The sequence below is a fragment of the Pongo abelii genome, chromosome 1 (genome assembly GCF_028885655.2).
Source record: "Pongo abelii isolate AG06213 chromosome 1, NHGRI_mPonAbe1-v2.0_pri, whole genome shotgun sequence".
NCBI classification, from domain to species: domain Eukaryota; kingdom Metazoa; phylum Chordata; class Mammalia; order Primates; family Hominidae; genus Pongo; species Pongo abelii.
The window spans coordinates 52,524,015-52,539,622 of record NC_071985.2 but is presented as its reverse complement, the minus strand read 5'-3'; the positions used below and the strand labels follow the sequence as shown (position 1 = coordinate 52,539,622).

The 15,608-nt window shown below is 34.7% G+C and overlaps 1 protein-coding gene across 5 annotated transcripts in view; it reads right to left on the bottom strand.

Moving 5' to 3' along the window:
- Window positions 1-15,608, bottom strand: part of ASPM (assembly factor for spindle microtubules) — a 61,728-nt gene that overhangs the window by 14,471 nt on the left and 31,649 nt on the right. For 3 of the 5 annotated variants that reach the window (XM_024254121.3, XM_024254125.3, XM_063726069.1), the window contains one exon: window positions 1,768-6,522. The exons of the other annotated variants lie outside the window; for them this stretch is intronic. In XM_024254121.3, the coding sequence (XP_024109889.2) occupies window positions 1,768-6,522 (4,755 nt within the window). The remainder of the gene's footprint in view (window positions 1-1,767; window positions 6,523-15,608) is intronic. 5 annotated transcript variants of the gene reach the window in all.

Below are 15,608 nucleotides of genomic sequence, written 5' to 3'. Positions count from 1 at the left end.
CTTGATACCATAATCTCTTACCTTTCTTCTTTCTCTTTTAACACCTTGTTGGCTTCTCTTGTCAATGTCTGTGAATTTTGATGTTCTTCAGGGCTCAAGTCCCAGACCCTCTTTGTTCACTCATTTTATGTATTGTTCCTTGGTGATCTCATTATTCCCAGAACTTTAATTATCAGCATATGCCCATAATGTACAAATCAAATTCTAATACTCACACTACTCTCCTGAACTCGACAAACATAGTCAACTGCCTTACTAGATATTTCAAGGGGGTTACCTGCTAGGTACTTCAGACCTTATATACTCCAAACTGAATTCATCATCAATCTCAAAACCTGCTCTTCCCTCTTTATTCCCTATGTCAGGGTGTGAGGGAATAACTCTGCCGAGTTACTTAAGCCATCAACATGGCTTGTCTCCTTGTTCATGCTGTATATAATGCCAACTTACAATCCCATTGTCACAAACCTACACTGAACTATAACTCTTTCTCACCTGGCTTACTGCCTATTTTCATTTGGTCTACCTGCTTCTAGTCTTGCTCCTTTTCCAGTCCATCTTCCACATTCCTGCCAGAGTAATTTTTTTTTTTTTAAATAAAAATGACTGTGGTCTTCTCCTGCTTAAGCTCCTCTAGAATTTGTTTTGTCTGGAGCATAAAGACTAAATTTTTTCTGTCTTAAAAATCTATCCACAATCTTACTCCCTCTATTGCCAACCTGGTCCCATATCACTTTTTTTCTAGTTTTTTTATTTTTCCACATTATCTCTTGCAATTGGAATATTCTTCTATACCTTTTACTGGGCTATTTCTAATTCATACTTCAGTGTAACATTTCAACTTAAATGTTACTCACTCTGGGAAGTCTCTGACCATGGAGACTAGCTTGATTTCCCATTCTGTGTTTCCTGAAACATACACTTCTCATGTTGTATTATAATTATACTTCCTTGTTCAATTAAGTTCCTTGAGGACAGCAACTAAGTATATCTTACTCATTGTCTATTTATAACACCCACTACAGCATTTGGCACATTTCTAGCACTTGACATTTCTTGAATTAAAACATTATTTCTAAATTTAACAGTAATCCAGCAAGATATGAACATATCACATCTGGGTTATTGCAGGTAAAAAGAAATAGCTGAAGTACTTAGATTCAGTTCCCGGATCTGCCTCTCTCTATGCAACACTGGCCAAATTACTTAAACTTTATTACTTCCTTCATATTTTAAAAGAGATAATACTGTACATTCCTCACACATTTGGCAAATAGACAAAACAAAATAATACAAAAGTGATTTGGAAGCCAAAGTACTAAACACTCAGAATAAAGTATGTCTACTAGGCTAAGCAGCAAACAGCTCTGGTTAATAGATTATTAGAGGAACAAAGTTACTCTATTTTGCCTATATTATGCCAAATAATACTTTATCTTAGCTTATATTTTCCACTTAAAGAAATAACTTTGCCAAATACAGGGCTCCTATTTTCTCAAAATTCTTCTAAGAGTGCTACAATTAACCCATACTGAAATGCACCACACACAGGGTGACCATGGCCAGAACAATCCTCGTTCTGTGCTGTCTTGGCTGACTTACTAGTGCCCTTTCCCTCTTTCAAAAATGTTCCACTTTGGAAGATGAATGGTCACCTCAACTAAGTACTATTCTTTATGACCTGCTTAAGCTCATTTTATACATTCTAACAAATATTGGTCAAAACAAAGACTCACAGTTTTATATTTAAATTAAATATAGAAATACCTGAATTTTTATGGTGCTATTTTTAATTTCCTGAAACTTCCGTTTCTGTATAAATCCTTTACTTCTAGCTTGAATAATGATAACACTGCTTCTGATCTGTAAATAAACTTGTCTTTGATGTTTTGCAGACAGAAATGCTCTGTAGTGATTTTGTAAAACCACTGCTGCTTTTCTATATAGTAAAAACTGTTTTCTGGTTTGCCATGTCCTAAAATAATGCTGTAAAGTGATAGCAGCTCTTTTCTGCTGAACAAATCTTCTCCGATACACAGCCATCTGAAGGAAGAACTGAATCCGTAGGGCAGCACATTTCTGTGTTTCCAGTTTTCTTGTGGCCATTCTACAAAAAGCTTTTTGAATTGTTACTGCAGCCCTACTTTGAGAATGATACTCTGCTTCCTGTGAACAAGCAAGGCCAGAAGCTTTATACCACTCTTGAATCATAACACCTTCACTTTGAACAGCTTCATACTGAGTTTTACTTCTGTAACAGCAGAGTGCAGATTGGTTAACAATGGCTGCCATCTTTTCCTCTGATAGGTTTTTCAATTTTTGTCTAACTTTCATGCCTCTAAAAGCAGGCTGAATAGTTCGTACAGATTTCTGAACTGCTAAAAAGCTTTTTCTTTCTGTTTTTACTCTAACATACAACCTATAATAATTCTGTATAACCACAATTGCAGTTTTCTTTGTTTGATAATCAACTTTGGCCCTGTGCATTCGATAGAATGACTGAATTAGTGTGGCAGCCCGGTGCATATTTTGAATATCCTTTCGTACTTTAAAGCCTCGGTAATAAGACTGTATACAAATAACTGCTTGGGTACGCACTGCAGTTAGTTTTCTGTATCTTCTTTGAATAGAAACTACTGTTGCTCTAAGGTGGAGATAATGCTTCCTTATTTTAAAGGCTTTACAATTCTTCTGAATAATAATGGCAGCCTGGTGCTGATCCTGAATCTGTTTTTTTATGTTCATGTCCTGAAAACCTGCCTGAACACAAGTCTCTTTCTTAAGTTCATTGTGTTGAAATGCTTTCTGTTTCTTTTTATTTGCTCTATATTTTTCTTGTATGATTTTTGTAGCCCACTGAAGCTTTTGGTAGAAACAATACTGCCTATACATTCTGTAGGTGCTTTGTATTATGATAGCAGCTTTGTGTTTTTCCCTTAAAAGTTGTCTTGCTTTCATTCCTTTATATGCAGCCTGAATAACCACAGCAGAATGCCATTGTCTGATATAATTTTCTCTTTGCAATTTTGCAGCTCTATATGTTCGATAATGTTGCTGAATTAGAATTGAGGCATGTTTCCAAGTCTGAAATGTAATATATGTTCTGTGCATCCTGAAAGTAGCCTGAATGAGAACTGCAGCCCTTTGCATTTCTTGTAACTTCTTCTTTACCATCAGTCTTCTGTAAGATGACTGTATTGTAATAGCTGACTTTCGTAAGTGCAAGAATTGGTGCAATTTATGTTTGGCACAAATGGTGGCTCGATATTTCCTCTGAACAAAAATAGTAGCTTTTTTGAGGGAAATGAATCTTCTCCTCACCAGTAATGATCTAAACCTACTCTGAATAAGGGTTGCAGAGGAATGCATACTCTTCAAATGTCTTCTAGTTTTCATACCCCTGAATGCAGCCTGAAGGATCACAGCAGAGTGTCTTTGTCTGAGATAATGCTGCCTCTGCAGTTTTGCAGCTCTATTTGCTTGGTATTGCTGTTGGATCACAACGGAGGCCTGTTTCAAAGCCTGATATCTCATATGTAATCTGCGCATTCTGAAAATAGCCTGGATGAAAGTAGCAGCCCTGTGCATCTCTCGCATCCTTTTCCTTATCATCCATCTTCTGTATGATGACTGGATTTTAATAACTGCATTTTGTACCCGAAGGAACTGTAAGTGATGCTTTGTATAAAGATGTGCCCGATATTTTCTCTGAATCCAAATGGCAGTTTTCTTGAGAGACAGGAATCTTCTTCTCATCATTAGAGTTCTAAATCTCCTCTGAATGAGAGTTGCAGCTATATGCATCATTTTTAAATGTCTTCTAGCTTTCTTTCCCCTAAAAATAGCCTGAATGTATATTACAGAATGCCTCAGTTTGTTATACCTTTGAAATTGTATGTTTCTTTCTTTCATTGCCCGGTATCTTTGCTGTACTGTTTTTGTTATTTTCTTTAACTTATTAAAATATGTTTGCTGTCTGTATCTTCTGTAGTTTGACTGAATGAGTGTTGCTGCAATCTGCATCTTTCTAAGAGTCCGTCTAACTCTTACTCCTCTAAAACTTGCCTGAAGGATTTTAACAGCTTTCAAAATTGTCAGGTACTTTTCATGCTGCATTTTACCTTGATAATATGCTCTAAATCTTACTTGAATAACAATAGCTGCTTTTCTCATTGTATGGTAACTTATTCTTGACTGATGCATTTTAAACATGGCTTTAATAAAAGTGGCTGCCCTGTGCATGTGTTGAATATGTCTTCTAACTCTAATACCTCTATAAACAGATTGGATTTTAATTGCTGTCTTCTTCAAATTAAGATACTCCTTATGCTGATGGTTTGTAATTTTAATACCTCGATACCATCTCTGAATTATAATAGCTGAAGCTCTATAGGTTGCATATTTCTTTTTGGTTTTGTAAGCTCTGTATTTAGATTGTATAGTGACTGCTGCTTTGTTGCAATCTTTTATTCTTTTTCTCACTTTCATACCACGATAAGCTGACTGTAAAGTTACTACAGCTGCTTTTGTTTTCAAATATAAGTGATTCTGTTCTCTTCCAATACTGTAAGCCCTATAATACTTTTGAATCAGAAGAGCAGCTTTTTTCATGATTTTCCACTTCTTTTGTTGCACATGCATTCTATAGTATGACTGAATGATGACAGCACATTTATGTTGTCTTTGAAGCTGTCTTCTCAGTGTTTTTCCCTTCCACATAGATTGAAGCATCAGTACCGCATGACGGAGTTCAATGTACTCCATACGTTGCTTTCTTCCTGCAGTCCATGCTCTGAAATTTTGCTGGATGACTAATGCTGCTGTTTTAAACAATCTAAACTGTTTCCGGGCCTTGGCCATTCTAAAAGCAGACTGAATCTTCAAGGCAGCTTGATGTTCCCTTCTAATCTGTTTCCGAACCTTCCAGCCACGATAAGTAGACTGGAGGGAAATCACAGCTGCCTTTGTCTTCAAAAAATGTGTTCTTGTATCATGAAGAGTCTTGTACGCCCTGTACCATCTCTGAATCTTTATAATAGATTGAAGCACAGATTGATATTTTATCCTTTTATTATAGCCTCTAAAAGCAGACTGAATTTTAAGAGCAGCTATAGATTGTTGTTTGATTAGCTGGCGTACTTTATAACCTCTGTAAGCTGCTTGCAAGCAAGTAGCTGCTTTTTTGACTTGCAAGAAGTTCTTCCTCTGATTGACCTGTGCTTTGTATGCATGATAGTAATTCTGAATGACAATAATTGCTTTATACATTTTCAGATAATACTGCCGAGCCTTTCTCATTCTGAAGTACGACTGTAGTGAAATAACAGCTTTTCTTTGTAACCTCATCTGCTTTCGGACACGGTATCCTCTAACAAATGCTTGCAGTTTGATACAAGATTCCCGCATCTGCATATACTCTTCTCTCTTTTGTGCAGCTATTTTTTTGGAACGGTAACATTGCTGGATAAATAGTGCAGCTGCTCTTAAATGCAAATATTGTTTACGTGTTTGTTTCACCTTAACAATTGACTGCAATTTTATTGTAGCATTTTTTAGGCTCAAAAATTCCTTTTTAGAAACATAAGCACGATAATATGATTGAATCTTTATAACAGATGTGAGGATGTGAATATACATTTTCCTGGCTTGCATCCCTCTATACGCAGACTGTAGCACAATGACAGCGGAACGTGTTTTCTGGTAAGATGCTAGAACTTTCCTGGCAAAAATATAAGCTCGGAAATGAGTCTGAATTATAACAGCTGCTTTCTTCATCTTCTTATATTTCTGTAGTTGTTGATGTTTTCTTACATGTGCCTGCAATTTGATAATAGTCTTCTTAAGGTTTAAAAATCGAACTCTGTCTTGTCTCATTCTCCAGTATGACTGAATAACACCAGCAGCTCTAATTTGTCTACATAAATTATGAGCTTTCAGTCTCCTAAAAGCAGCTTGTAATTGAATGGCTGCAGCTCGTTTCTGCAAATAGTTGGTGCGCTCAATCTTTCCTTTCAGATATGCTTTGTAGTACTTCTGGATAGTTAGTATGGACTCTTTTTTTCTTTTATATAACTTTTGGGCTTGAAAGCACCGAAATCTTTTCTGAATGATAACAACACAAGATCTAATATAAATATATTTCCGTAATTCTTTATGCATTCTATACCATGATTGTATGACAATAGCAGAATTTTCTTCTTTAGCTTGTTTTCTTAAATGCCATTCTCTAAAAGCTCTTTGCAATATTACTGTAGCTTTTACTTGTGATTGCATTTTACGTCGCTTCCATTTTCTGAACATAGATTGGATTATAAGAGTTGATGATTTTAGCATTTCATATCTTTGTTGATCTTGTTTTCTTCTTAAATAAGCACGCCAATGCCTCTGAATTGTAACTGTAGCCCAAAGATATCGTTTATAAGATGTAACAGCAATTATCATTCTTATCCTAGATTGCAGGATAATTGAATAATATTTCAATTTCAGAAATCTTCTTCTAGTGGAATATCGTCTCCAATATCCCTGGAAAAGGTAAGAAAGGACACAAAGTAAAATAGGCATAGCTTTCTATATTTAACACTTTTCAAAATACTAATTTTTCTAACATTGTGCTTAAAAATAAACACATTGAATTAGAAAACTAATTATTTTTGTGAGATATTTGTCTCTTTTGTTTTTAGTTTAGGTTTTACATTGATATAGCTGTAGCCAATTCAGAAATCCATCCAAATCTTCATTATATTTATATACTGCATTTGTATGCCAGAATCATAAGAAACATAAGCAAGTTTATGTTATATTACAAGCAAAAGAGTCAAAATAAAACCATAGTAATATTCTTTGCTATCTATTGATTCTAAGTAATTTCCTATGAGTTTATTTCTGGGCCTTATATGGTCCCCTTATTTCAATGTTTCTAAGCTACCTTATAATGACTAGAAACTGTTTATGTGAAGGATCCTGCATTATCACATTACAGGCCTGATAATATAAATATAGGAGTTTAGGAATAAATGAACCAGATCACTCTCAGAGTCATTATTTTCATTAAGAATAAAATTACTTCCTTTTCCCAAATTTAAGAACTATAAATACATGGCTTAAAAGTAGAATTCTAGAAAGACTTGAGAAATGACAAAACTTTTGTCTTTTGAAAAGCCATGGTTACAATGGCTAATCCAACAGTATGTTGGCTCAACAAAAAGAGCTACAAACTCTCAAGCTCATTCCAGTTGCTGGTATCTAAAATGGTCCCAGGCTAATGGTAGTCAAGTTCTAGATGTTTTAGCAATAAGACCATTCCTTTGTACAAACACTCCAAACATTGCTAAGATTGGGGGTGGCATGGAGAGGTTGTTCTCTACTACATCTTACTTTTTCTTGCATATAAGTAGGGTAATATAGGGACTGGGTACCTTGCTCTCCTATAGCAGTATCGAGTTTGCTTGCAGCTATGACTGGCCTAAACATACCTATCCATGGGTGAGGAAGCTTAAGGAGAATATTCACATCCCTTTTCCTGACCCTTTTCCTGTAAGTTTTATTGCCTTCTTCCTCTACTAAACGTTACCTGAGGTTTTGTTTGTACTCTTCAACCTGACAGGAAATGATTGTATTTCTCTTACCAAGAAGAGATGCACAAGTTATTAAAATATTTATCCAACAACAGTCAAACTTATTTGTACAAAAGTATTTTGAAAACAATAAACTCTACATAAAGTATTAAGTTGCTTTAAATTAGGGCAAAGTAAAGCAGTAATAGTACTCAGAAATTCAGATATTATTTTTCTTTTGAGCACCCACCCCCAACAGATATTTCTATGTAAAATCCTCAAACTAAGAAATTGAAGAATCAGTGTGTACAGATTGTTTTATACTTTAATAATCACTTTTTCTAAATTACTATTAGTACTCCATTACTGAAATGTTAATCAATGTTGATATATAACATGGAAGATAAGATCATCTCCTCTCCTAACAGTTTTGCTTATTACAATAGCAATTTTTTCGCCATTGTCATACAGTTCTTAAAAATAAATAGCTTTTACTAAGGAACACATTACATACAATTTTCTCACTTAATTCTCACAAAAATACATTTAGTTGGCATTCTTTCTTCACTTAAAGAAAGGAACACTAATGTTACAAAACTTTTTGCAAAGTCCCACAGCAAATAAAAATAATTGATCTTAGGATCTAGATTATTACACCAAAATCAAGTGTTCTTTCTACTCTACCACAGATATCTGTAGCAGGTTGACTGCATTAACAGCCAATCCTTCATCTCTCCCAGTAACTATAACCTGTGCCATACTTTGTTTTTCCTCATACAAAAGAGTTTCTCTGCTTGAGATATGGGCACAGTCATGGAAAGAATGCAGTAGAGTAGTGTAACTCAATCTTCAGTTTTCTGGTCAGATGATGAAACAAGGCAGCCCTGAGGAACTAGAGGGTACCAGGGAGATGGCAGAGACTGGGGAGCTCAGGGAAGCAATCTGATAATGTTGTTTATGAATTTCTAGGTTCACCACCAAGCTGTGCACAATGTGAATCTAGACCACAGTAGGCTATAGACTTTAAGAACTGAATAAGATACAGATCACAATCTAGATCCCAGACTGGCTACTGGGTGTTATATAATGAAACTGATATGATACACATATCGCTCACATTTGTAAAGGCTTTCAAAAAGGAACTGTCACTGAAGCTACGCCCACGGAAGGCTGATGAGAACAGGTGGCCTGAACCCAATCAAGTGAAGTAGCTGCTAAAACTAAAATATCAACATTCTCCATAGGATTTAAACAAAACATAGAGTCTGATAACATAACATTAAATTTCCAGAATGCAATTAAAAATTATTTGACATACAACATAACAGAACAATTTCAACTCTCACAGGAAAAGACAATCAATAGACACCAATGATGAGATGACAAAGATACTGGAATTGGAATTAACTGACAACGACTTTAGAGCAGATAAAGTAAAAATGCTACAAGTTGAAACTAATGGAAAGATAAAAAGTCTCAGTAAAGACATCAAAGATATGAGTAAGAACCAAGTGAGAATAGTAGAACTGAAAAACACACTAACCAAAATAAAAATTCACTGGTATGGCACAATAGCAGAATGGAGATGACAGCCAAGATGGCAAATATCTCAGCTTTGTGGGCCAATTCTGTTGCAACAAGTCAATTATGCTATTGTAGTAAAAAGCAGCTCCCAAATAATACATAAACAAATAGTTGTGACCATATTCTAAAAAACTCTATTTATAAAAACACACAGTAGGCCAAATTTGGCCTGCAGATATGCCAACCTCTGACCATGATAGACCATATTGTGGATCATAAACTAAACGTTATCAAATAGGAAAGAACTGAAATCACAGTATGTGCTCTGGTCATAATGGAATTGAAGAAAAAGTCACTAACAGAAAAATAATAGGAAAATCTCCAAACATTTAGAAAGTAAATAGCATATTCTGAAACTTTAAATCATAGAAAAAGCCTCAAGAGAAATTAAAAACTATTTGAACTGAATGAAAAAAAAAATACCATATCAAAATTTGTAGTATGTGGCTAAACCTGTACTTAGAAGAAAATTTATACCATTAATGGGTTACATTAAAAGTGGAAGAACTCAAATCAGTTACTCAAGATTATACTTAAAGAAACTATAGAAAGAAAAGCAAAATTAATCAAAACAAGAAATAATAAAGACTGAGCAGAGACCAATGAAGTCAAAGGGTTGTCCACTGAAAAGATTAAGAGAGTTAAAACTCTAGCAAGACTGACAAAGAAGAAAAGAGAAGATACAAATTATCAATATCAGGAATGAAAAAGGGAATATCACTACAGACTACCCAGGCATCAAAAGGATATTAAAAATATACTTTGTATATACATATGGTAAATTCAACAACTTGGATGAAATGGACCAATTCTTTGAAAATTAGAAACTGCCAAAACTCATCAAAGATAAATAGTCCTATACAAATTTTAAAAACAGAATCTGGCAAGGTGTAGTAGCTCACACCTGTATTCCTAGCACTTTAGGAGGCCAAGGCAGGAGGATCACTAGAGCCCAGGAGTTCGAGAGCAGCCTGGGCAATTTAATGAGACCCTATCTCCACAAAAAATATAAAAATTAGTTGAGCGTGGTGGTACATGCCTGTAGTCTCAGCTACTTGGGAGGCTGAGGTGGGATGATGGCTTGAGCCTAGGAGATTGACGCTGCAGTGAGCTGTGTTTGCACCACTGCACTCTAGCCTGGGCGACAGAGCAAGACCCTGTCTCCAGAAAAAAAAAAAAAAAAAAAAAAAAAAAGTCCAGAGAAGAATGTTTGAGATGATGAATATGCTAATTGTCCTAATGTGATCGCTATACAGTATATGTATCAAAACATCAGTATGTGCTTTATGAATATGCACAATTATGTCAAGTAAAAAAAGAGGAAAAAAATAAAATAAAATTTCCACTCTAAGATAGTATCACCGATGAGTTCTATAAAATAATTAAAGACAAAATAATACCAAATGTCAACAATCTCTTCCAGAAAACATAAAAGAATGCTGAAACTTCCCAACTCATTACACAGATGCAAAACTCTTCAATAAAATACTAGCAAGTGGAATTAACAAAATATCAATGCATATAAAAAATACATAACTAATATTTGAATTTTATCCTTGGAATGTAAGTTTACTGTAAGATTAGAAACCCAATAAATGTTAATATATCCATTGAAGCAGAAAAAGTATTTCATGAAACCCAAATCTATGTGATAAAACTCTCAGTAAGCTAAGAAACAGAGACTCCTTCAATCTGATAAAGGGCATCTACAAGAAAACTACAGCTTATATAATACTTAATGCGTGAACAAGGGAAAGCTATTGAATCTTACCACTCCTATTTAGCATCATACTGGAATTCTCAGCCAACAAAATAAGTGGGGGAAATAAAAAATAGAAAGAATATTTAGATTGGAAAGAAAGGCAGACAACATGACTGTCTATGTAGAAAATCTCAAAGAATCTAAAACAAAAACAAACTTAAAAACTTCATAGAAATAAGTGAGTTTTTTTTAACAGGATTAATATTTAACCCTTTTATATGTTAAAGGGTTAACATATAAGGATGAATGTTTATAAAAAAGAAACAAATGGAAACTGAAATTAAAAAGCAATACTATTTATAATAGCTCCAAAATAAAATAAGATACTGAGGTATGAATCTAACAAAAAGCTGATGATGAACAACTCAAATATCTAAATAAATGGAGATATATATCACCTTTATGAATCAGAATAATCAACATAGTAAAGTTGTCAGTGCACCTCAAAATATCTGTAAATGTGATGAAATTTCAATCAAAATTTGACAGTATTTTTTGAGGACATAGAAAAACTAACCTAAAACTTAAATGGGAAGACAAAGCAACTAGAAAATTCCAACTCATTTTGAAAAAAGAATAAAATTGGAAGAATCACAATATCCATTAAGGCTTACTATAAAGCTGCAGTAATCAAGAAACTGTGGTATTGATGAAGGTATAGACACATGTATAAATGAAACAGAATACAGTCCAGAAGATCAACACACATATGACCAACTAATTTATGACAAAGGTGCAAAGACATTTCAATGTGGAAAGAATAGTTTTTTTACAGCAAATAGTGTTGGAATAATTGGACATGTATATATAAAAAAAGCGAACATTGACCTAACCCTTACCTTAGAGGAGAACTAACACAAAATACATCATAGGTCAAAATTTAGAATGAAAAATTATAAAACTTTTAGAGTACTTTGATATGACGCTAGAAGCATAATCCATAAAAGAAGAAAAGTGATTACTGGATTCCAACAAAATGAAATACTTCTGCTGAACAAAAAGCCCTGTTACAAGAATAAAAAGACAATCTGCAGATTGGGAGAAATTATGTGCAAATCACTAACAAAGAAGGAGGATTTACCTACTAGATATCCAGATTTCACCTACTGCTATAGTGCGAGGCTCAAAGATAGACAAATGGACCAATTGAATAGAAAGAAATACTAGAAACAGAATAACACATATAAGAATAGTTGATGTCTACTACACAAATAGAACAGGGTAGAGAACCCAGAAATAAAGCCACATACCTAAAACCACCTGATCTTTGACATAGTTGACAATAACAAACAATGGGGAAAGGATATGCTATTCAATAAACAGTCAGTGCGGAAGATTAAAATTGGACCCTTTCCTTTCACCACATACAAAAAATTAACGCAAGATGGATTAAAGACTTAAATGTAAGACCCAAACCAATAAAAACCCTAGAAGAAAACCTAGGAAATACCACTCCGGATATCAGCCTTGGGAAAGAATTTATAACAAAGTCCCCAAAAGCAATTGCAACAAAAACCATAATTGACAAATGGGACCTAATTAAACTAAAGAGATTCTGCACAGCAAAATAAACTATCAACAGAATAAACAGACAACCTACAGAATGGGAGAAAATATTTGCGAACAATGTATCTAATAAAGGTCTAATATCCAGTATCTATAAGGAACTTAATTCAAAAAACAAAAAGCAAATAACCCCACTAAAAAATGGGCAAAGGACATACACACCTCTCAAAGGAAGACACACATGCGGCCAACAAATCTATGAAAAAATGCCCATCATCACTAAACATCAGAAAAATGCAAATCAGAACCACAGTGAGATACCATCTCACCCATCAAGATGGCTGTTTTTAAAAAGTCAAAAAACAGATGCTGGCAAGGTTACAGAGAAAAGAGAACACTTATATACTCCTGGTGGAAATGTACATTAGTTCAGCTACTGTGAAAATCAATTTGGAGATTTCTCAAAGAACTTAAAACAGAACTTCCATTTGATCCAGCAAACCCACTATGGGGTATATACCCAAAGAAAATAAATCATTCTATCAAAAAGACACATGGATTCATATGTTCATCGCAGAACTAATTCACAATAGCAAAGACATGGAATCAACCAAGACGTCCATCAACAGTGGACTGGATAAAGAAAATGTGGTACACACACACTGGAGACATACATGCAGCCAACAATCATATGGAAAAAGGTCAACATCACTGATCATTAGAGAAATGCAAATCAAAACCACAATAAGATACTATCTCACATCAATCACAATGGCTATTACTAAAAAGTCAAAAAAGTCAGATGCTGGTGAAGTTGTAGAGAAAAAGGAATGCTTATACACTGTTGGTGGGAGTATAAATTAGCTCAACCATTGTGGAAGACAGTGTGGTGATTCCTCAAAGACCTAAAAGCAGAAATACCATTCAACCCATCAATCCCATTAATGGGTATTTATCCAAAGGAATATAAATTGTTCAATCATAAAGAAGCATGCATGATGTTCACTGCAGCAATATTCACAATAGCAAAGACATGGAATCAACCTAAATGTCCATCAATGACAGACTGGATAAAGAAAATGCGGTACATATATACCATGGAATACTATGCAGCCACAAGAAAGAATGAAATCATGTCCTTTGCAGGGACATGGATGGAGCTGGAGGCCATTATCCTTAGCAAACTAACACGGGAACAGAAAACCAAATACTGCATGTTCTTACTTACAAGTGGGAGCTAAATGATGAGAAAACATGGACACACAGAGGGAAACAACACACACTGGGGCCTATTGGAGGGTGAAGGGTGGGAGGAGGGAAAGGATCAGGAAAAATAACTAATGGGTACTAGGCTTAATCCTTGGGTGACAAAATAATCTGTACAACAAACCCCCATGACACAAGTCTACCTATATAACTGTGACAGAAAAATATATTGGGCCCCCCAAATCACTAAGCTTAAAGAAAAACTCAAGCTGGAAACTGTTTAGGGCAAACCTGTCTCCCATTCTATTCAGCTATCCCTGTGCTCACTGAGGTAAATGCATATCTGATGCCTCCTTTGGAAAGGCTAATCAGAAATTTGAAAGAATGCAACTGTTTGTCTCTCACCTATCTGACCTGGAAGCCCCCTCCCTGCTTTGGGTCTTCCTGCCTTTGTTTCAAGTTATCCTGACTTTCCAGACTAAACCAATGTACTTCTTACTTATATTGATTGATGTCTCATGTCTCCCTAAAATGTATAAAACCAAGCTGTGCCCCGACTGCCTTGGGCACATGTCAGGACTTCCTGATGTAGTGTAATGGGTGCACATCCTCAACTTTGGCAAAATAAACTTTCTAAATCAACTGAGACCTGACTCAAATTTTGGGGGTTTATATAACAAACCTGCACATGTACCCCTAAGCCTAAAATAAAAGGTAATTTTCAAAAAAAGGAAATGTAGCACATAAGCACCATGGAATACTATGCAGCCATAAAAAAAATTATGTCCTTTGCAGTAATGTGCATGTAGCTGGAGGCCATTAGCCTAAGTGAAGTAACACAGGAACAGAAAACCAAATATCACATATTCTCACTTATAAGTGGGAGCTAAACACTGAATACATATGGACACAAAGATGGGAACAACAGACACTGGGACTGCTTGATGAGCGCAAGTCAGAGGGAAGTGTGGGTAGGAAGATTATCAGGTACTATGCTCAATACCTGGGTGACAGGATCATTTGTACACTAAGGCTTAATGACATGCAATTTACCCATGTAACATATCTGCTCACATATCCCCAGAATCTAAAATAGAAGTAGAAGAAACAAAAAAAGAATATATAACGTATACTGAAGGTAGCATGGCAACAGGGCAAGGATGGTCATTTCAGTAAAACATGCTGAAACAACTGCATATCCATACATTTTTTAAATGTCCTCTAAAACAAATCATCTAAAAATTAATTTTAGGTGAGATCAAAATGAGGAAGACAAAACATTAATGCTTGTAGAGTATAACATAGGCATACATCTACAAGGCCTTAAGATAAAGAAGATAAAGAAACACTCCTTATATAATACACAAAAAATACTAACAATAAAAGAAAAACAAGAAATTTCATTAGTAAGATATAAAACAGTAAGTTATAGCTTGGGAGAAGATACAACACACATACCAAATAGAGGCCTAATAACAATCATAGTATAAAGCTCTTTTATAAATCCACAAGAAGGCAACAGTTTTAAAAGATGCTCAAAATAATACTTCACAAAAGATTTCCAAAATGGAAAAGTTGTTCAACATCATTAATGAAGAAAAATCAAATTAAAACTACTCTGAATACTACTACACAATCACCAGAATGGCTAAAATTAAAAAGACAATTTCCAAATGTTAATGTAGACATGGAGTCATGTGAATGGTCATGAACACCTGGTGGGTTTTAAATCTTTACAAGTACTTTAAAAAACTCTTGGACAGTGTCTACTAAAGTTGAACTATATACAGGCATATCTCGAAGATATTGCAGGTTCAGTTCCAGACCATCACAATAAAGCAAATATTACAATAAAGTGAGTCACACAATTTTTTTGGTTTCCCAATACATACCGAAGTCATCTTTACACTATACTGCAATACATTAAGTGTGCAAAAGCATTATGTCTAAAAAACTACAATGTACATACCTAAATTTAAAAATACTAAATTGCTAAA